Source organism: Cheilinus undulatus, linkage group 11 (genome assembly GCF_018320785.1).
Source record: "Cheilinus undulatus linkage group 11, ASM1832078v1, whole genome shotgun sequence".
Lineage (NCBI taxonomy): Eukaryota > Metazoa > Chordata > Actinopteri > Labriformes > Labridae > Cheilinus > Cheilinus undulatus.
In genome coordinates, this window is record NC_054875.1 from 49287646 (window position 1) to 49309092 (window position 21447).

Below are 21447 nucleotides of genomic sequence, written 5' to 3' on the forward strand. Positions count from 1 at the left end.
TGATATTTCTCTGATACCACGGCAATAAAAGCCTAGACGAATAATAATTTTGTTTGTGCCCTAACTCCTGCAAAATGTCTGAAATGAAAGTTTTGGTATCATTTCATGCTTTTATCTGCAGTTCCTCCAGTGTCCACTAGAGGCTGCCTCCTGCTGTGAGTCAACCCCCATAGAGCCCCATGTTAAAATGTCAAACTTTAAAGCAAAAATAAACACGTTTACAGCCCGGTACAGTTTCGACATTGAGCTGGAGTTCGTCCTAAACTTTTCTATATTTTTTTTTTTAAGCTTTGGCTTTTTTTGATACTATAGGTTCTTTGCAGATGACAACATGTAGTTGCAAAAAACTCCAGATGGGGGCAGGAAGTGATTTCTGCATAGAGAAATGCTACCAAAAGGCCAGACTTTGTGCTGTTTATGTCCGTGCCAGGGGTTTAAAGTGCAAAATAAAAACATTTTTAAGCTACTTTGGTGTCCTCAAAGTAGTGACATATTCAGGCAAAAAAAGGTTTTAAAAGTCATGGTGAAACTGCAGCAGGCAGGAATTAAAAGCCTCCGTCTAAAGCCGGGATGAGCAGTGACAACACTCCTGTTTCACCAAAGTGGTCCGGTTTGGTCCAGTTCAGTGCTGTCCTGGTCTAGCTCATTAAACTCTAATCTTAACCCATGCTTCCTCTGCTGATGTCAGTCCAGTCTCTCTCGTTTTGACAGGAAATCAGTCTCTTTTTAGAGATCCAGATCATGTGGCTCAGCTCAGTAGAGCTGGTTGCTTATCTGGTTCCAGTTTTTCTTTTTAAATGTGGATTAAATGTGACCAAAGCTGGTAAAAAGTCCTGCAAGTCGTCCGAGGTCATTTTTGATTTTTTTACACATAATGAAAGCGTAGATTCCAAGCTTTCAAATGGTGTATCACACACCTTAATCTGATCATATTTTACAAAGATATGCTCATATGAATGTTAACTTCTAGTTCCTGTTTGTTCTGAGAAAAACAGGCTCAAAGTTTCAGGACTTCTCCTACCTTCAGGCAGGCCGGGAGATGGGCTTGAACAATAGGGCCACATTTACATAAAGTCCACCCAAACCAAGCTTCTGAATCGGACTGGTGACGCTCATCAAAATATTCCTACAGGAAATCCGCTGTCATCAAACTTGCCCTGTTGAGTGATCTTGAAGTTGTCTGAAGTCTGTTGATAATTCTTGCTGCTTCTTCATCGTCTCTTCTACTTTTCTTCGCTGCAGGGTGCATCTTGAGGCTTGTTGATAAAGGTGATAACTAGAAACAGCTGTAGTTACGTGCCGAGGGGGGTGGCGTTTGAGCCATGCGGTGTTTGTTATTGTCCATCTCAATGGGCGAAACTGGGAGCAATGGCAGACTGAGCGGCCAATTATCACCCCGCAGTTTCGCTTTCCCCTCTCCTCAATATCCTTGCAGCAACTGCGAGAATAGGGCATTTTAAAACACAAAATTAACGCTTTTAATTATCACATTTGTGCTACTTTTTTCATCAATGAGCAGTTTAAATGTCGGACTTGCATAAAATGAGAAAAAACGAAAAATGATCATTTTGAAGAAAACGACTTTGTATCCATTTTTCTCAACCACTGGAATGCCGACTTGCAGGAACTTTATCTGGCTTCGGTCACATATAAGGAGAAAGGATGGAGGAAAGGAAACTTGCACTCAAACAGGAGCTAGCTACAGCGGCTCACATTAAAGAGTCGTTTAGGAGAACCGGCTCGTTCATGAACGCCTCATCATTGCTCGGTCTCTCAGCCCACAAGGTTCATTCTATATTTATGACAAAATGAGGATTGTTTTTACACGTTAAAGGGGCTCAGCTAGCCTCTTAACTCAGTGCAAGACTCGTCAAGATGACGCTAGGAGGTCTGTTGGACTGAGTAATTTGTGCTTTGATCACCTCTACTCCAGGTAAATCGATCAAACTGTGGAAAAAAATCCCTTTCTTGTAAAGTGTAGGGATCATTCTAAATATATGTTGAAATACTCTAATAAATGCAGCATACAGGTCCATTTAGAGCTGTAAAGCTCTAACATTCCTTCGTTCCTATTCAGTCCTAATGGCTGTCCCTTACTTCCTGCCCCTATCAGGCATTTAGGATCACATGACTGCAAAGAACGTACAGATCAGTAAAAAGAGAGCTTAAAAATGTTGTTTTAGGAGTGGAAATAATGTTTGTTTTCTCCAGTGTTGGTCCGATTATTCACCAAGTCATTATCATCCAAGGTAAACTTACCATAAGCTACCTGAGTGTATGAACACGAGTTTGGATGATACCAACTCTGTTTGAAGGGAAAATAACTACATTACCCACAATCCTAGAGCGTCAAAAAGACATGGCTGATTCAGTCAGTTAGAGAGGAGCACTGCCAATACTTGTGTTCTCTCTCCTTTTCTTTTTCAGCAGCTTTATCTTGAGAAAATTCAAACTTGTTATTTTATTACATGTAGTATCAGAGAAATATCAGAAATGCTGACAACCTTAGAGTGAATTAACTGGAACATTTAAACTGTAATTTTATTTTTTTGGTGTTCAGATGTGAGAATTTGTTGCTTTTCTTTCTCTTTAAGGTAGCTGAATATTTTGTTAATGAAAACTTCTGGAAATGAAAGTCCTCCACTAACTTTAATGCCTATAACTGGATGTTTATCACTTTTACAGACGGTTTTCAGCCTCACTCAGTTCCCGCTGTGCGTTTGTGCGTCAGCAGCCTCGCCGTCACACACAGAAGCGTAGAAACATGTTAACAGCGTCTTCAATGGGGAGGTTTCCCTCCGCAGCAACAACAACAAGAACAACAGTCGGGTCAGGTTACTATGGCAACCACGGGATTCAGCTAGCATCGGAAAATTACAACAACAGCGATAACAACAACAACAACAGTCATTTTAGGAGAACCGTAAAGGTTCAGGCTCACTTTGGATTTTTCTTTTGGGGGTAAAAATATATATTTATATTAAATGTGTAGACATTTTGCAGCTTCTTTCATTCAGGGTGATTTTATATTTGAAAGGACTGAAGGCTAACAGGGCCAGAAATAAGAAAATAACAGAAGAGGAGGGAGATTTTTCAACTGTTGTCTATTTCAGGATTAAGGCTTACAGTTTGGAATAGCTAAATATTAAATGTTGATAGTTCTTTAGTAAAATAGGACTCATATTCTCCATCCATCCCTCACTGAGACTGTTACACAGGACGATCACAACTAGGGCTGAATGGGAAAATAATCTAATTGTGATTTTTTTGACCCAATATTGTGTTTATGATTTAATACGCGATTATTCCTTAAGTTCCTTATCTTTATATTTTCCAGCAAAAACTAGCAAAAAATTCATTCTATACTGCTAAGTTGAATAAATGTGTTTGAAAACATCAAAAATCCTCACCTGTGACATTTTAAGGGGAATAAATTCCCCCTCCTCTTATTTAAGATCTTATTTTGGCCCTTTTATGCCTCCATAGAAAAGATGTAAAGATGCTTCAGCTGAAGAACAACACATGAAGGTAGATTTTACTTCAGAGACGTCAGAAAAGTTCAAACAACCAAAGTGCTGCTTCTTAGATCCCTGACGTCTCCATGGCGACGATAATAAGCATTAAAAAAACGCCCGAAAACTTCTAAATCATCACAGCTGCAGATTTCAAACACAGAGTCCGAGGCTGTCAGGAACAAAAAACACGAAACAGAGAAAGAGCAGCAGAAAATCTACCTAATGTCAGGAATGAACGCTGAAATAAACCGATAACCATCTCTATCAACAAAACAAACATCTGAGTTAACCCTTTAAACCCTCCCGGAGGAGCACGGCCTCCATATAAACAGTCGAGTTTCTCTCTTCACTTTTAAATTCAAACATTTTTAGAAAATATACAATCTGACACAAGTAGAGACTTTGTAGAGAAACAACTTGGCTTTTTAAAAACTCCCCTCTGCAGCCGATCGTCATCGTCTTCTTCATCCGTCCTCTCTGATTGGCCGCTTCAAAATGATGCAGAGGAGTTCGGTCCAATAACAGGCCATGCATAACTGGAGGAAGGCGTGGCCTTTAAAAGGGGCCAGAAAAATCTCTTAAAATAGCCTTAAAAGTAGAGACGAATCCAGCCGGTGAGTTTATAAAACGTTTATCTACCTGGGAGTGAATAAATCAAACACACCCAACACAGTCAGGAGCCATGAGGAGGAAAATATGACGAGGAAACCAGAATAAATAACCACTTCTTTAAAAAAAAAAAAAAAAAAAGAAAAAAAAAAAAACAGACGATAAAGAGGAAAAAGATCCCGATGGAAAGATCCAAAATAAATCGGCTTCTCCACCATCCCTTCGGTCAAACTGTGATAATAAATGTTCTTCCTCGTTTTCCTGGGGCTCCGTTGTCCGTGGAAAACCCTCCACTTAAATTCATCTTTAATCCAGTAAAAACTTAAAAATGTTCCTGGTTCCAGTTTGCAGCTTGTCTTTGTTTTCTCTCTCAAAAATAAACTTTTCAAAGGTAAAACAATCTTTACTCCAGAGTTTCAGCCCTCATCGTCGTCCTGACTCCCTTTCTTACATTTCCTAAAGTCCAGAGAAGCGTCCCGTCCCTGTAGAGTTCAAGCACCGCCACAGAAACATCAAAACATCACGTCAGATTTCCGGAGGATGAGGCCCAGACATCCGCCTGCTTCTGCACATTTCAAATATTCTCATTTGTTTCATAAATCTCCAGCCGTGAATATTTCCACCAATGAAACGTCCCCTTACACCATCAAACCTCCCAGTCTTACCCGTCAGACCGCAGGGCCAACAGACCGTGTGGTTCCAGGTCTGTCGGAGCGTTTCTGAATCAGATGCAGTTCTCCTCCGGCCCTCGAGGAGGCAAGGTGAGGTCAGAGCCCGGTAAGGAGCAGCGTGAGGCGAGGAAGAGGCTCTCAGGGTTTCTGGGGTCCAGGAGAGAGAACGACGGGGGTGGAGAGTCCGTCCACGCTCAGAGCCGGGATGTGGATCTGATTACTGCCATTAGTGGGGAACTGCAGAGAAAAGAGAGATTAATTTATTATTTAAATTACTTTAAATGACAGGAGCTGGCTCGTGAATTTTAATGAAAGGAGCTGGCTCTTTAATTTGAATGACAGGAGCTGGCTCTTTAATATGAATGACAGGAGCTGGCTCTTTAATTTAAACGACAGGAACCAACACTTTAATTTGAACAACAGGAGCTGGCTTTTTAATATGAATGACAGGAGCTGGCTCTTGAACTTGAATGACAGGAGCTGGCTCTTTAATTTGAACGACAGGAACCAACTCTTTAATTTGAATGACAGGAGCTGGCTCTTTACCTTAAATGACAGGAGCTGGCTTTTAATTTGAACAACCAGACCTGGATCTTACATTGGAAGGACAGGATCTGGCTCTTGAACTTGAATGACAGGAGCTGGCTCTTTAACTTAAAGAACAGGAGCTGGCTCTGTACTTTGAATGACAGGAGCTGGCTCTTTAACCTGAATGACAGGAGCTGGCTCTTTAACTTGAATGACAGGAGCTGGCTCTTTAATTTTAAGGACAGGAGCTGGCTCTTTAACTTGAATGACAGGAGCTGGCTCTTACATTTGAAGGACAGGAGCTGGCTCCTTAATTTGAACAACCCGACCTGGCTCTTAAATTTGAATGACAGGATCTGGCTCTTCAGCTTGAATAACAGGAGCTGGCTCTTTAATTTAAATGACAGGAGCTGGCTCTTTAATATGAAGGACAGGAGCTGGCTCTTTAACTTGAATGACAGGAGCTGGTTCTTTAATTTGTACGACAGAAGCCCACTCTTTAAATTGAATAACAGGAGCTGGCCCTGAAATTTGAAGAACGGGAGCTGGCTCTAAAACATGAATGAGAGGAGCTGGCTCTGTACTTTGAACAACAGGAGCTGGCTCTTTAACTTGAATGACAGGAGCTGGCTCTTTAACTTGAACAACAGGAGCTGGCTCTTCAATTTGAATGACAGGAGCTGGCTCTTACATTTGAAGGACAAGAGCTGGCTCTTTAATTTGAACAACCAGACCTGGCTCTTACATTTGAAGGACAGGATCTGGCTCTTTAGCTTGAATAACAGGAGCTGCCTCTTTAATTTGAAGAACAGGAGCTGGCTCTTTACTTTAAATGACAGGAGCTGGCTCTTTAATTTGAAGGACAGGAGCTGGCTCTTTAACTTGAATGACAGGAGCTGGTTCTTTAATTTGTACAACAGAAGCCCACTCTTTAAATTGAACAACAGGAGCTGGCCCTGAAATTTGAAAGACAGGAGCTAGCTATTTAACTTGAATGACAGGAGCTGGCTCTTTAACTTGAATGACAGGAGCTGGCTTTTTAACTTGAACAACAGGAGCTGGCTCTTACATTTGAACGACAGGAGCTGGCTCTTACATTTGAAGGACAGGAGCTGGCTCTTTAATTTGAACAACCAGACCTGGCTCTTACATTTGAATGACAGGATCTGGCTCTTTAGCTTGAATAACAGGAGCTGGCTATTTAATTTGAAGAACAGGAGCTGGCTCTTTACTTTAAATGACAGGAGCTGGCTCTTTAATTTGAAGAATAGGAGCTGGCTCTTTTACTTTAAATGACAGGAGCTGCCTCTTTAATTTGAACAACCAGACCTGACTCTTACATTTGAAGGACAGGATCTGGCTCTTTAGCTTGAATAACAGGAGCTGGCTCTTTAATTTGAAGAACAGGAGCTGGCTCTTTACTTTAAATGACAGGAGCTGGCTCTTTAATTTGAAGAACAGGAGCTGGCTCTTTTACTTTAAATGACAGGAGCTGCCTCTTTAATTTGAAGGACAGGAGCTGGCTCTTTAACTTGAATGAAAGGAGCTGGCTCTTTAATTTGAATGACAGGAGCTGGCTCTTTAACTTGAATGACAGGAGCTGGCTCTTCAATTTGAATGACATTAACCAACTCTTTAATTTGAATGACAGGAGCTGGCGTTTTAGCTTGAATGACAGGAGCTGGCTTTTTAACTTGAATGACAGGAGCTGGCTCTAAAACATGAATGAGAGGAACTGGCTCTTTAATATGAATTACAGTAGCTGGCTCTTGAACTTGAACAACAGGAGCTGGGTCTAAAACATGAACGACAGGAGCTGGCTCTTTAATGTGAACAAACAGGAGTTGGCTCTTTAATTTGAAGAACGGGAGCTGGCTCTTAAATTTGGAGGACAGGAGCTGGCTCTTGAACTTGAATGACAGGAGCTGGCTCTTTAACTTGAATGACAGGAGCTGGCTCTTTAATGTGAACAAACAGGAGTTGGCTCTTTAATTTGAAGGACAGGAGCTGGCACTTTAACTTGAATGACAGGAGCTGGCTCTAAAACATGAACAACAGGAGCTGGCTCTTGAACTTGAATGACAGGAGCTGGCTCTTTAATTTGAATGACAGGAGCTGGCTTTTTTACTTGAACAACAGGAGCTGGATCTTAATTTGAAGGACAGGAGCTGACTCTTCAATATGAATGACAGGAGCTGGCTCTTTAATTTGAACAACAGGAGCTGGCTCTTTAATATGAATAACAGGATCTGGCCCTTTAACTTGAATGACAGGAGCTGGCTCCTTAATTTGAATGACAGGAGCTGGCTCTTTAATTTTAAGGACAGGAGCTGGCTCTTTAGCTTGAATGACAGGAGCTGGCTCTTTAATTTGAATGACAGGAGCTGGCTCTTTAATATGAATGAAAGGATCTGCTCATTAATTTGAATGACAGGCGCTGTCTTTTTATTGTGAATGACAGGAGCTGGCTCTTAAACTTGAACAACAGGAGCTGGGTCTAAAACATGAACAACAGGAGCTGGCTCTTGAACTTGAATGACAGGAGCTGGCTCTTTAATTTTAAGGATAGGGGTTGGCTCTTTAATATGAATGACAGGAGCTGGCTCTTTAATTTTAAGGACAGGAGCTGGCTCTTTAATATGAATGACAGGAGCTGGCTCTTTAATATGAATGACAGGAGCTGGCTGTTCAACTTGAACAACAGGAGCCAAATGTTTAATTTGAATGACAAGAGCCAACTCTTTCATTTGAAGCTAAGGAGCTGGCTCTTTAGCTTGAATGACAGGAGCTGGCTCTTTAATATGAATGACAGGAGCGGACTCTTTAGCTCGAAGGACAGGAGCTGGTTAAATTTGACTGACAGGAGCTGACTCTTTAATTTGAAGGACAGGAGCTGGCTCTGTACTTGGAATGTCAGAAGCTGGCTCTTTAATTTGAATGACAGGAGCTGGCTCTTGAACTTGAATGACAGGAGCCGGCTCTTTAATTTGAATGACAGGAGATGGCTCTTTAACTTGAACAAGAGGAGCTGGCTCTTTAATATGAATGACAGGAGCTGGCTCTTTAATTTGAACAACAGGAGCTGGCTTTTAAATATGAATGACAGGATCTGGCCCTTTAACTTGAATGACAGGAGCTGGCTCTTCAATTTGAACAACAGGAGCCAAATGTTTAATTTGAATGACAGGAGCTGGCTCTTGAGCTTGAACAACAGGAGCTGGCTCTTTAACTTAAATGACAGGAGCTGGCTCTGTACTTTGAATGACAGGAGCTGGCTCTTTAATTTGAACGACAGGAGCTGGCTCTTAAATTTGAATGACAGGATCTGGCCCTTTAACTTGAACGACAGGAGCTGGCTCTTTAACTTGAATGACAGGAGCTGGCTCTTAAATTTGAATGACAGGATCTGGCCCTTTAACTTGAACGACAGGAGCTGGCTCTTTAACTTGAATGACAGGAGCTGGCTCTTAAATTTGAATGACAGGATCTGGCCCTTCAACTTGAACGACAGGAGCTGGCTCTTTAATTTGAATGACAGGAGCTGGCTCTTTAAATTTAAGGACAGGAGCTGGCTCTTTAACTTGGACAGCAGGCACTGGCTCTTTAATTTGAATGACAAGAGCTGGCTCTTTAATTTGAGCGACAGGAGCTGGCCGTTTAACTTAAATGACAGGAGCTGGCTCTCGTGGAAAGACTGCTTTCCATTTCCTTTATTTTTTCTGTTGTTCAGTTGATCCACAGTTGGAGGAACAAGGATAAAAAGATGTTATTCTTCCCTACAGAGAGTTAAAGGTTACAACCCTCCAAATGAGGTCAGCTCTGACTGTAAGCAGAGATTTCCTCTGCTTCTGTTAAATAAATCTGTTTTTTTCATGTGGATTTTCCTTTTCCTGTAAGAGCAAATAGAGGGGGTTTATAAATAAAATACAGAGATTTAAGAGACATTAGATGAATATTACAGCAGCTTTAATCCTATACGTCTATAAGACACACAGAGATAAAGACTAGCTTTGTATTCACGGTGAATCTCAATAATCTGCTCTGAGTGATTTATCCATAAATCTGCTGCTTTAATGGTTTTATGCCAAATCTGGAACAAGATGTGCAGAGATAAATAGAAAGACAAGGAGCATATTTTCACGTGTCTCTGGATAATAAACATTATATATGGAATACAAATTTAAAAACTGTATGAAGGTCTTTTTGTTTTATTATGAATTATGCACATATTCTTCATCGAGGAGATTAAGGCCAGTCTACATTATAGGGGGGTATTTGGGGTCTTTCTGAGACCTCAATTTAAAAAAATAATCCCATCACTTATACTGCAGTCCAAAAACATCTTCATCCACATGAAAACCTAAAACACACACTGTAGAGAGCACGCCATGTTAACAGTCAACATCTTTTACTGTACATGCAGTCTTTAGATAAAAAAATGATTTTTAGTTTTAGTCACCTTTTAGCCATTAGTTGATGAAAACGTAATGTTTTATTCCAGTTTGCGCTTATTTCATTAGCAATATTAAATGCTCATATTAATGCACTATCAATACTTTAATTACAGAAATATACAGTTGAGAACAAAATTATCAGCCCCCAATGAAAAGTTCAGTTTTTCTTAAATATTTCCCAAGTGCTGTTAAACAGAGTGGAGAGTTTTTAACACAGCTTTTCTAAACATGCTAGTTTTATTTTGGATGCTTACATCATTTTACTTTGCACACAGAAAAAAAGTTATTTCATTAAAACCACAAACTACCAGGGTCTGAATTACTTTAGAACTGACCTTTTAATCAAGCATTAGCAAAAACCACTGTTAGTCTATGATGTGCCTTAACTTTGCAGTGCTCAAAGCTTTTAAAATCAAGATAAAACCAACAGTTATTTCCCAGTTTACACAGTATATAGGCCTCGGAGAGGGTTGGAGCTTCACTGGAGAAGGCACCATGCCAAAACCAAAGAAATCAGTTTAATAAAAAAAGAATTGTTGATGCTCACAAAGCAGGAGAAGAATCTGCAAAGTTATCACAGCGTTTCCAAGAGTCAAGAACTGGAGTGAGAAGGATAATAAAGAAATTCAATGAGAGCCACACAGTCCAGAACAAGCCTGGCAGAGGTGGGAAGAGAAAGATTTCAAAGACCCTGGAAAGAAAAGTAGTGAGAGATGAATCTAAAGACCCCAAAATAACCGCCATGACTCTAGAGAAGGACTTAGCCAAGTCAGGAACTGTAGACTCAAAGAAGACCATCACTAGAGTCCTGCACAGGACTGGACTGAGAGGTTACAGACCAAGAAAAACTCCAGCTCTGCAGAAGAGACGCCTTTTAGCCAGACTGAAGTCTGCTAAGGACAACCTGGAGAAGGATTATGAATCCTGGAAGTGTGTCAAATAAACTAAACTAGAGCTCTTTGGCCATAGAGACGTTGGTGATGTTTGGAGAAAGAAGGGAGAGGCGTATCACCCAAAGAACACCGTCCCTGCAGAGAGAGATGGTGGTGGGAGGATTATGGTGCAGGGATGCTTCAGTGAGTCTGGAACTGGAAACCTTGTCTAGGTGGAAGGAACCGTGAAGAAAGAAGGAGATGTGGAGATTTGAAAGAGAACCTGAAGCAGTCAGCAACAAGACTGGGTCATCGCAACACGACAACAACACAGAACACCTGTCACTCCTGGTGAAGAACTACTGACGTCACCGTTTTTATACAAATATAATGAAAGCAGGAGGATGTGAGCTAATTCTGCTGATTTTTTTGGAGATATCATTTAAAAATGCTTCAGAAACAAACCACCTTCCTGGCTTTGATGAAACATTAAAACTGTATTTAGGTGACATTCACACATAACAGCCTGAGGAGGAAGAAAACAAATATTCTAAAGAAAATAAAATCCTACAAGAATCATAAAAATTAAGATTAAAAGAAGGTTAAATGTGTAGCATATCTGTATATTTGGACTTATTTTAAGGTGTCGGTGGAGTTAGAAATATATTTAAAGAATATTATCTCCATGGTTAATCTGCTGGATGCTAAAGAGGATTAAAATAAAAGCACCAGTAAATAAATATGTGAGTATCCCTGATGGGTGCTTGTGTGTCTGCCTGTAATGCTCTGATGCACCAGCAGGAGGCGACAAAGTATCACAAAAGCAAAAATCCAGAGAAGATTCTTTACTTAACAGGGGAAGGAAATCCAAACTCTCACTGATCTAGAGGTCTAAACATCAATACTGGGTCATATGTCTTTTTAATGACACTGCAGACAAACTCCTGCACTGTTCCCTGTCTGAACTGCACAAAAACACAGGCAGCATTTGGACATGGAGGCGAAGAACCCTCAGTCCTCTCCAGCTTCTCCATTAGAAATAAGTGCTGATAGTTTGTCTGATGACAAATTAATAAAGATAAATCAGGTGCAAACAGTGAATTCCTGCAGTGTCTCCCTCCTTCTTTGCTGCAGATGTGCCATGTTTTTGCAGTCAGAACTTAAATCTATAAATTACTGGCTTCTCACTCGTCTGTTTTAGTCTGACAGCAGCAGACATACGGTGATTGTTCCTTTAAGTGCTGGAGAAAAGTCAGAATAGGTGGTTTCACCACAAGGCTAAGGTAGGAATCTGCCATGGGCCTCAAATATGGATAAATACAGTCACTATAGGTGAGCAGCAAATATGAGGTGTATGTAAAATTATTTTAAATAACTGAAACGTGTAATTTGGATGTAAATAAGAGTGAATAAAATAGCATCAAAAATATTTCGAATATGTAAAACAGTTCCTGGTCCCCTAAAAATGGAAAAAAAAAAAAGTCTTCATATCAAGCTAGTAACAGTTATGTAGTTGTGGGGGGGCTCATGCTGGTCCTCAAAATGGCTAAAACCGTCCCAGAGTGTCCAAAGAGTCCAAAAGTCTCCTTTTATGTTGACATCCTCGCAGTCTGAAGCAGAAAGAGTTGACAGAGAAAGTCCATAACCAATCTCTAACTAGAGCCTTAGGCTGGCATGGCCACATACTCAAATAAAGACGAGGTCTGTTGAGCTCCCTTCATGGTTTAAGGACAGATTTTTAAATGTTTTACGCACTCTTAACCCGGAAAAATAAAGCCTAAACTCTCTGACTGACAGTGTGAGAGCAGAGAGAGATAATGGCTGATTTGAGTGAACTGAACCTTTAACAATTTCCTGTTTTCAGTGAACAGATGGAGGAAAAACGGGCCAGAAACCTGCAGAGACACCGGCTCTGTGTATGTGAGAGACCTGGACCAGGTACAGGTTCATGCAGGGCAGTGTGTGGGTCTGTGTGGTCGAGGAGAAACTGAGGATTAGATTTATTATATTTTACTCAGAGCGACTAAACCCCTAGACCCCAACTTAAAACCTTTGTATTTAGGTATTTGGAAGTGTCATTGATCAGTTTGGGTCCAAAGATTTTAACACTAAAAATTTAAATTCTACATTTTGTGTTATAATTATGAGAAATGACTGCCCTCTACAGGCTGAGCATGACTACTGGAACTACATGGATCCATCTTACTAGACTTCAAAGTAATACATTTGTTTTCAGTCAGAGAATGCCCGGACCAATCAGCATCATTTGATGAGAAAGGGGCGTGACTACAGGCATGGTTTACTTCAAGTGACTGCAAGCCTGTAAACAATAGTGGCTGGAGAAGAGATGAGCGTGTATGCAGCTGTAGCAGCGGTGTGATCAGAGCTGGATATTTCTTTATCAAAGAAGAGCAAAGAACCAGACTGGAAGATTTATTTGGTGAAAAATAATCCACTGTTAAATCCAACTGAAGTTAAAAAATCAACCTTTAAAGTGATCTAAAAGCAGGCTCTAATAATCAGAGATGCCACCGACACTCTGGGATTGTGGGTAGTGTAGTTCTTTTTCATGAGATTGGAAATAAATTGTGTTTTTTTAAATGCTCCTGTGGCTTCTTTACGTTTTTGTTGTGTTCCTCTAGAATAAGTTTAAATTTGATGATATAAACTGCAGCAGAAGTGAGAATTAACACTGGATGTTGGATTTCTGTGACATGTCTGAGTGATGAGCGTCTGTGCTGATCAGAGTTGCACATGCTGGGCTCGCTGCATTACCTGGAAGGAGAGTTTGGCCGGGGAGCGAGGAGCGATGGGACTGAGCGTGCTCCAGAAGTGGATGGTGGAGGGGAGAGGGCTGGGCGTCAGCAGGACCGGAGTCTGCGGAGACAGAAGGACACGGAGCGTCCAATCAGAGCGACGGCAGGTGGATAAAAATACACAAAAGAGACTCACGGATGGAGAGAGTGTTTACCAGAGCGTGGGAGGTGATGACGGTCGGCGTGAGCGTATTGGTCGCTGATCCAGGAGCCAACAAACTGTTAACGGCTGCGTTCACCTGCAGAGGAAACACAGGAAGTGATATCACAGGGTTCACCTTCAAACGCACGGCCAGAATCCTCCTTGACACCCTCATCCTTCACGTGGAACACACATTCTACACCTTTTAGAACTGCAACCATGCATGCTCATGAACAACAAACTAAAAATACTCAGGGTTTTTATTCACTTAAACCAGGGATGTCAAACTGGTCTAAGGTCTAACCTGAGGGCCTAACAGGGTCAGTATTTAACCTAAATGATTTTGAGATTAAAAGGTCAACATGATAAGTTAAAAACTAAAAATCTGACAAAAAGAGTCAAACTAACAAAATTTAAAGGTAAAAACGCAATATTTAAAGTCAAAATAATGTTTTTAACAGGCAAAATATGAGATCATGAGTTTTAAAGGTAAAAAATGAGATTAAAGTCAAAGTTAGGAGTTGAAATGGTCAGCAAAACTGAGATTAAATTCAAAATCATGACATTTAACAATCAAAATGTGAGATAGACATCAAAATCCTGTGTTTAAAATGCCAAAATGTGAGATTAAATTTCAAATTCATGAGTTTTAAAAGTCAAAATCTGAAATAACATCAAAAATCATGAGTTTTAAAGATCAAAACATGAGATAAAAGTCAAAAACATGACTTCAAAAGGTCAAAATAGGATTTAAAATGTAAAATTATGAATCTCAAAGGTAAAAATATGAGGGAAATAGTCAAAGGTTAAATTATGAAACGGTCACAACCATAACTTTTAGTGTGAGACTCAAAATTGAAAATATGAAAAAACACATTTCTCCTATGTTTCTGCCTTTTATAAAATCATTTTTACATTTCTATTGTTCCTGGACCCCAGGTTGGGAACGTAAAAGTTTAGACCAGACTTTTAAGACTTTTTAAGACCTTAAATCTAATCCTAAAAGTCCAGTTTAACACCTTTTAAGATGTTGTTCATTCATTCATTTATAAAAAGATCCTGCATCATCTTCAAATGTTTTTATTGCCATTTGATCTTTCTGAAATCTTTCCCATTTTAGCTGTTAGGTTTGATATTTAGGTTTGAATGTTTTTCATTTATATGGCTTGGCCTCTTAAAAACAGCAGCATTAAGTTGTTGGTTTCTTTAGCCTTCCTGCAGTGATTGGAGCATCCCAGTGATTCTGTCTGTTCATCAGCATGTCTGATGTGTTCCAACCAAAAACATGACGCAGCATCTTTCTATGGTGAAAGATGTTCAGGTTTAACCTTACAAAGCAGTGGGATCAAAACAAAAATTATTATTGTTTGATTTTAGTATCATCTCTCTCTCCCGTCTCTCAGGTAAACTGAAGACTGAGAGCATTCAGTGGTGCAGACCTTATCCAGGGAGAGGCCGGGTGGAAGCGAGGGTGAAGAGGGCAGCTCCAGGCCCCGCGGCTTCTTTGGTTTTGGAGGAGCGGCGTCTGAAGATGAGGAGGACGAGGAGGAGACAGCAGGAGTCACTGCCGAGGAGGAGACAGAGGAGGTGGAGGTCACAGGAGGGATGGAGGAATCTGACGGAGGCAGAGAGAGACGTGAAAACTGTGTTTTTATAGGAAGAAAAGGTCACCAGAACATTCAGATTTAAAACATAATTTATAAGACAATTTAATAAACAGCTTTTTTAAACAGTCAAATAAAGAAATCAAATCCTGTAAAGGAATAAAGGAAAGAAAATATATAAGGGAGACTCAACATATCCCACCACCTAGATGATGCCCTAAACGCACTAAAGGTTTTCCTATTTAACTCCAGAGATCTCAAACTTGACGCTGACTGTGAAGTTTTTCCAAAATTGTTAACCAACTGAAGCAGGTAGTCAGGTGTAGTTATAATCAGGAAATTCAGGCATAGTCTACATGAAAGTGTTTTTGAAAACGGGAGTTTTTCTGCATGTTTTGGCAATTTTTTCACACACACATGGAGCTTCAGCTCACTGAAAATGCTCCTCTTGGACACACTCTTTACAACGTTTTTGTGTAGACTGGGAAAACTGAGTTTTGGGCTTGTTATCACCCTGCATAGCACCAGTTTCTACTCTGTTTGACATCTTTGGTGTGCAATGATATCATAGATGATAATCTAGAACTTCACAAAGAGATGGCTGTGCAGACAGAGGATATGGAAATAGGTGCAAGTCTCTTCCTGTTACCTGTCAGTGAGTCCTTCCTCTCCCCCTCGGCTCCCCCCTCTCCAGCAGGCTGCGGACCTCCTATTCCAGCCTCCATGCAGGGAGGAGGTGGGCTCTCCACGATGGTGAGGGGGGGCTCTGGTTCTCCTGAGCAGATGAGCTGAGGCACCTGTAGGGAGGAGCAGAGAGACGTCAGGTGGAGTCTGTTATTCATCTCTGAACAGATTTAAAGAACGCCTCCTCTCACCTCCTCCACCGCCTTCTCCTCCAGAGACACCATCTCCAGCAGCTCCTCCTCTGATGGCAGGTTCTCCTCCTTTATCACGATGGGGGGAGGAGGGGGGCGGGCGGGGGGAGGAGCAGACGCGGAGGGGGGAGCTGCCGTCATGGCTGTCTGCTGCTGAGGAGGAGGGTTGATGATGACGAAGACGGGCGGGGGGTGAGACGGGTGAGGAGCTGCCTGGGGGTGAGGAGGGAAGCTGGTCGGGTTGGCGACTCCCACGCAGTCGTCCTGCGGAGGCCCCTGGGGGCCCATGGGTACATGGGATGGGGGGACGGGGCTCATGGATCCCCCGACAGGACCGAGGGGGATGAGAGGGGTGAGGGAGGATGGGTCCGTGACGCTGGTGAGGTAAATCTGAGGGGGGTCGCTGAGAGGAGGGGCAGAAGAATTCTGGGAAATAAACACAGAGGATAAGTTCATCAGCCCACACCATAAAATTACAGAGAACAATACTCTCTACCTGGTCAGACTTTCCTGACTCCCGCCTGGCTGTGGCTCCTCCAAACATGCCCCCTTTATCAGCTCTTTCCCTCTATCCTTCCTTCACTCTCACACATCTTATATCTAATGAGAGAAATTAACTTCACATCGACCTGTTAGGATTTAAATCTGAGCTGAAAACGTAACAGGAAGCCTTACCACCCTCAAAGATCACAAGAGGACTAAAACGTACAAGAAAAACTGGTTTCAAACTTTCAGGGACCAAGAACATATCAGAGTCTGTGCGTTGCAGGTGAAACATCTTTTTTTGCTGTTTTCTTGTCTTATCCTCTCTGACTCGCTCCGTACCTCACTGTTTCTGTCAGCACCCTGCTCTCTGCTGACTCCTGAGTATTTCTGTGCTGCCACTCTAGTCTCTAAAATAGACGGCTGTTGTAATGCACTGAAAGCTGCCCAGTTTGAATGGAAACAGGTTATTATTTAAGTATTCATGGTAGGTCCATCTGCAGAGGGAGAATATGCATGCAACAACAGTATGCATCTTATATGTTCTGTCTCTGCATCAGTGCAGACATCTGCATTGCAACTCATTATTTTCAACATAAAAATAAACAACCGCAAGACCAGTTGTCACTAAATAATAACTACATATAGTGTGCTGCAATTTTCAAATAGCAGAAGGTGCAATATATCTTCAACTTGAAATTTGTGGCAAAATACCAGTTTACACCGTTTTTGCAGCAGAGATGTTATGCAATACATATCATGCAATCATTCAAGTTACTTTTATTGTAAAAGTCTAATAAATGTTATTTTCTTCCCTTTTTTTTTTTTACGTTTTTCTATCTATCTAACTATCACTCCCTTCAATACAAGAATTTATATCAGATTTGCAATACAAGTCAAAAATAGCACAGTAAGTGTTTTGCTGAAGGTGAGGAACTGCAGAAATAATCACATATCAAATTGCAATATTAGGGGAAAAAAATCACAATTAGATTATTTTCCCAAATCTTTTATTCTGCTTTTTGCTAGTTGCAGTTTTTTCCCCCTTTCTTGCCGCTTCTTGTCCATTTAAGCTGCTTTTTGCCATTGAATGCCACGTCTTTTCCCCATTTTTGTCACTCTTGCTGCTTTTTGCCCATTTTAGTCACTTTTCACTCATTTTTTTCAATGTTTTTTGCAGCCTTTTGACCATTTTTGACCACCTGTAACTTGTTTGTCTATAAATTTTGCCACTTTTCTCCCCATTCTTGTCATTTTTACCCAGTTTTTGCAATTCTATTCCTATTTGCTCCTTTCCATCCATGTTTTGCCACTTCTGTACCACTTTTTGAGCATTTTTCCCTCTTAAATTTAGTTTTCTTGCCATTTTAACCCCTTTTTGCCACTTTTTACTACTTCCATTGTGGCTCTTGCAAATGTCTTTTTCAAGAATTTGGCTCTTTAGTTGAGCACGGTTGAGTAACACTGATTTACACACATCACTCCACATTAGCGTGCTACTTAGAGACAGAGCAGAGCTGCAAGGATGCAGTGAGAGCTCAACAGGCTGGAACATAAACAAGCGTGCAGACGGACATCTGATCTGGTGGAGTTCTATGAGAATCTCACTGTGATTAAGACTAAATGTAAAAACAAAAGCAGAAAAACTAGCAAACGACCTCTTTTGACAAACATAAAAATCTAAAACAGCTACAAATAAAGACACTATGGTCTTGCGCTACAGGTTTATCACCTTTAATATTTTTTTGTGCAGACACCCTGTTACAAGGCGGGACCCCACCAGAGGCTAATGATAAAGACGGGCCCATGAATGTCTGAAAGATCTACCAGAGTTCTGGATCTACAGGTCGGTTAAATATTTACCACACATGACAACAGCTAAGGACAGAATCAGCTCAACACGGCCATCGTCGTTAATCTCAACTATCTTGTTTTCCTGATCATGTCTGAACTGAAACTCTCTAAATCGCCCAGCCCTACTGAGGTGTGAACCATGGCCTCAGTTTAACACTGACCTGTGACTGGCTGGTTGTGTTTGTGGGTATCTGTGGGCTAAGGGCCGGCGTGGGACACGGAGACGGCTGAGTGACGATCACCTGGAGACCAGAGTCGACAGCTCCCCCTGCTGGCTGAGTGCGTTTAGACTCTGCTAACACAAACACCTGAAGAAGAGGAACAAAGGAGTATAAACAGGTGAGAGACATTTATGTAGGAAAGGAAAAAAAGCTTAAAAAAAGAGAAACTTTTCTCTCACCTCTCTGGGCGTGCGGTCCAGTTTGGAGGCAGGCTCTTGCTGTATGAGGAGCTCTGATTTGATTGGCCGTGGGTTTGGCGAGGCCTGCAGTGACTGGATGGTGAAAGTGGAGTAGAGGCCGGACTTCATGTAGTCGTTGCGGGAGCTTTTCTGCGAGCTGCTGGGTGACGAGCGCTGAGGATCGATACGGGAAATCAAACAGACCACATTAACATCAGCGTGTGCTGCAGCTCTGCACGGATCTATACGAATGGAAAAACATCAGTGTACCTGAGGTAAGACCTTTGACTGACAGTTAGAAGACACGCCTCCCAGGACTTTTGATTGGCTGCTCTGGTCAGCGTTGTCCCTCCTCTGGTTCTCGTCTCCATTGCGGACACCGTCAGGCATGGAGGGGTCGGGCTGACTCACAAATTTATACACAAACTTCTGACCGCTCACCTTCTTTATGATGTTCTAGGAGCAGAAAAACAAACACAGATGTGTTAAAAACACCTACATCCTCATGAATAAGGAGGGCGTCTCCCTCCTTCCCATAAAGCCCAGGTAACCGTACATGACAGGTGAAACGGGCCTTACCTTGTCGTAGTAGTACCTGAGCGCTCGGCTCAGCTTGTCGTAGTTCATGTTGTGTTTGTTCTTGCGGAGCCCCCACAGTCGAGCCACCTCCTCAGCGTCCAGCAGCTTGAACTCTCCGTCCTCACCTGTCCAGGAGATCAGGTGACGCTGCCGCTGGTCCTCCAGCAGGTGGAGCAAGAACTGCCACAGCGTGATGGATGGGTCCATAGCTGAGGAGGGGACAGGCAGACAGCAGGTCAGAGGGAGCATTTTTAAAAATTGTTCTGTAGACGCGCTGATGTGGCGTCTGCATCGACAATCAAACAGCAAGAATGAAGCGAAGATCCCATCATGGCAAAACATCTACAAACATCTTTAAACCTTTACTCTAGTTTATAGAGATTAAAGAGACCAGCTCTCCCAGACAAAGATTCTCCTGTAGCAGACGGCAGAGAGCAAGAGTAAATCTTGTGACTGAGTCACAGAGCGAAGACTGGAGCTTCCAGCACTTTTCACATGAATGAAATCACAAAAGTATGATGTAAGCAGAATAAATAAAGCCTTATAAATAAGGACACGCTAATGATTTAGCCTCTGATTTCATAATGAGGGCCAGCTGACTCAATCAAACAGAATACAAAGATGATTTAAGGACTTAAGACTGCATGACATGCAAGATAATACATGCACTGATGAACACACTGGTCGATCCTGAGCCCATTTATGTGATTTTTTATTCATGTGAAAAGTGCTTGGAGCTACAACTGAACGATCTGCAAAAATAACCCAACTGGGGTTTTGCAATACAATAATTCTTAGTGTTTTTTCCCCTGGTATTGCGATATTATTTTATATTATTTTTAGGTTCCTTATCTAATGCAGTGGCTCTCAACCTTGGGGGTTGCGAGATACTGAGAGGGGGTCTCCAGGAGCCTTAAAAAAAAAACTAAGAATAATTTTAAATTACTCTGTTGCCACTGTAAACCAATTTTGCCAAATTTTAACCAGTTTTCATCACTTTTCCTACAAATTTAAGCACATTTTTGCCACAAAAAAACTATTTTTAAACCCTTTTCACAACTTTTTCTGCCCGTTTTTGCCACTTCTAAACCAATTCTTGCCACTTTCTGCCTATTGTTGGCACTGTTGACCCATTCATGCCACTATTTACCCCTCTTTACCACTTTTTATGCCCTTTTTAACCACATTTCACTATCTGATATTATATTTTTGCCAGTTTAACCCATTTCAGTCAATTTCTGCCTCAGTAAACCCTTTTATGCCAGTTTATAGCAATTTCTCATCCTATTTAACCAAATTTCCACCTATTTTTTGCCACTTTAAAGCCATTTCAGCCACTTTTTAATCCTCTTTTGCCACTTTCCATGCCCATTTTTTGCCACTTTAACCCATTTTTGCCATTTTTGGATGTTTTTTTGTCACTTTTGTTTATTCTTTTTTTCCACTTCTAACCCATTTCTACTACTTTTAAAATCTAATTTCACCATCTTATCTATCATTTTTTGCTATTATAAACCAGTTTTATTCTGTTTTTAAGAAAAGGGATATAAAGACTATATTGCCAAAAGTATTCACTCACCCATCCAAATAATGTAAATCAGGTGTTCCAGTCACTTCCATGTCCACAGGTGTATAAAATCATCACCTAGGCATGCAGACTGTTTCTACAAACATTAGTGAAAGAATGGCTCGCTCTCAGGAGCTCAGTGAATTCCAGCGTGGTACTGTGATAGGATGCCACCTGTGCAACAAGTCCAGTGGTGAAATTTCCTGGCTCCTAAATATTCCAGTCAACTGTCAGTGGTATTATAACAAAGTGGAAGCCATTGGGAACGACAGCAACTCAGCCACCAAGTGGTAGGCCACGTAAAATGATGGAGCGGGGTCAGAGGATGTTGAGGTCATAGTGCTCAGAGGTCGCCAACTTTCTGCAGAGTCAATGGCTACAGACCTACAAAACTTCATGTGGCCTTCAGATTAGCTCAAGAACAGTGGTAGAGAGCTTCATGAATGGGTTTCCATGGCCGAGCAGCTGCATCCAAGCC

At 41.4% G+C, this 21447-nt stretch overlaps 1 protein-coding gene across 1 annotated transcript in view; it reads right to left on the bottom strand.

The window, feature by feature from the left end:
• Positions 1-1631: 1631 nt before the first annotated feature.
• Positions 1632-21447, bottom strand: part of elk1 (ETS transcription factor ELK1) — a 37408-nt gene continuing 17592 nt past the window's right edge. The window contains exons 2-11 of the mRNA XM_041799903.1: positions 19403-19611; positions 19094-19279; positions 18824-18997; positions 18585-18731; positions 16087-16512; positions 15861-16008; positions 15047-15222; positions 13621-13704; positions 13425-13526; positions 1632-5032 (exon numbers count right to left, since the gene is read on the bottom strand). Of these exons, the coding sequence (XP_041655837.1) occupies positions 4934-5032; positions 13425-13526; positions 13621-13704; positions 15047-15222; positions 15861-16008; positions 16087-16512; positions 18585-18731; positions 18824-18997; positions 19094-19279; positions 19403-19611 (1751 nt within the window). The 3' untranslated portion in view covers positions 1632-4933. The remainder of the gene's footprint in view (positions 5033-13424; positions 13527-13620; positions 13705-15046; positions 15223-15860; positions 16009-16086; positions 16513-18584; positions 18732-18823; positions 18998-19093; positions 19280-19402; positions 19612-21447) is intronic.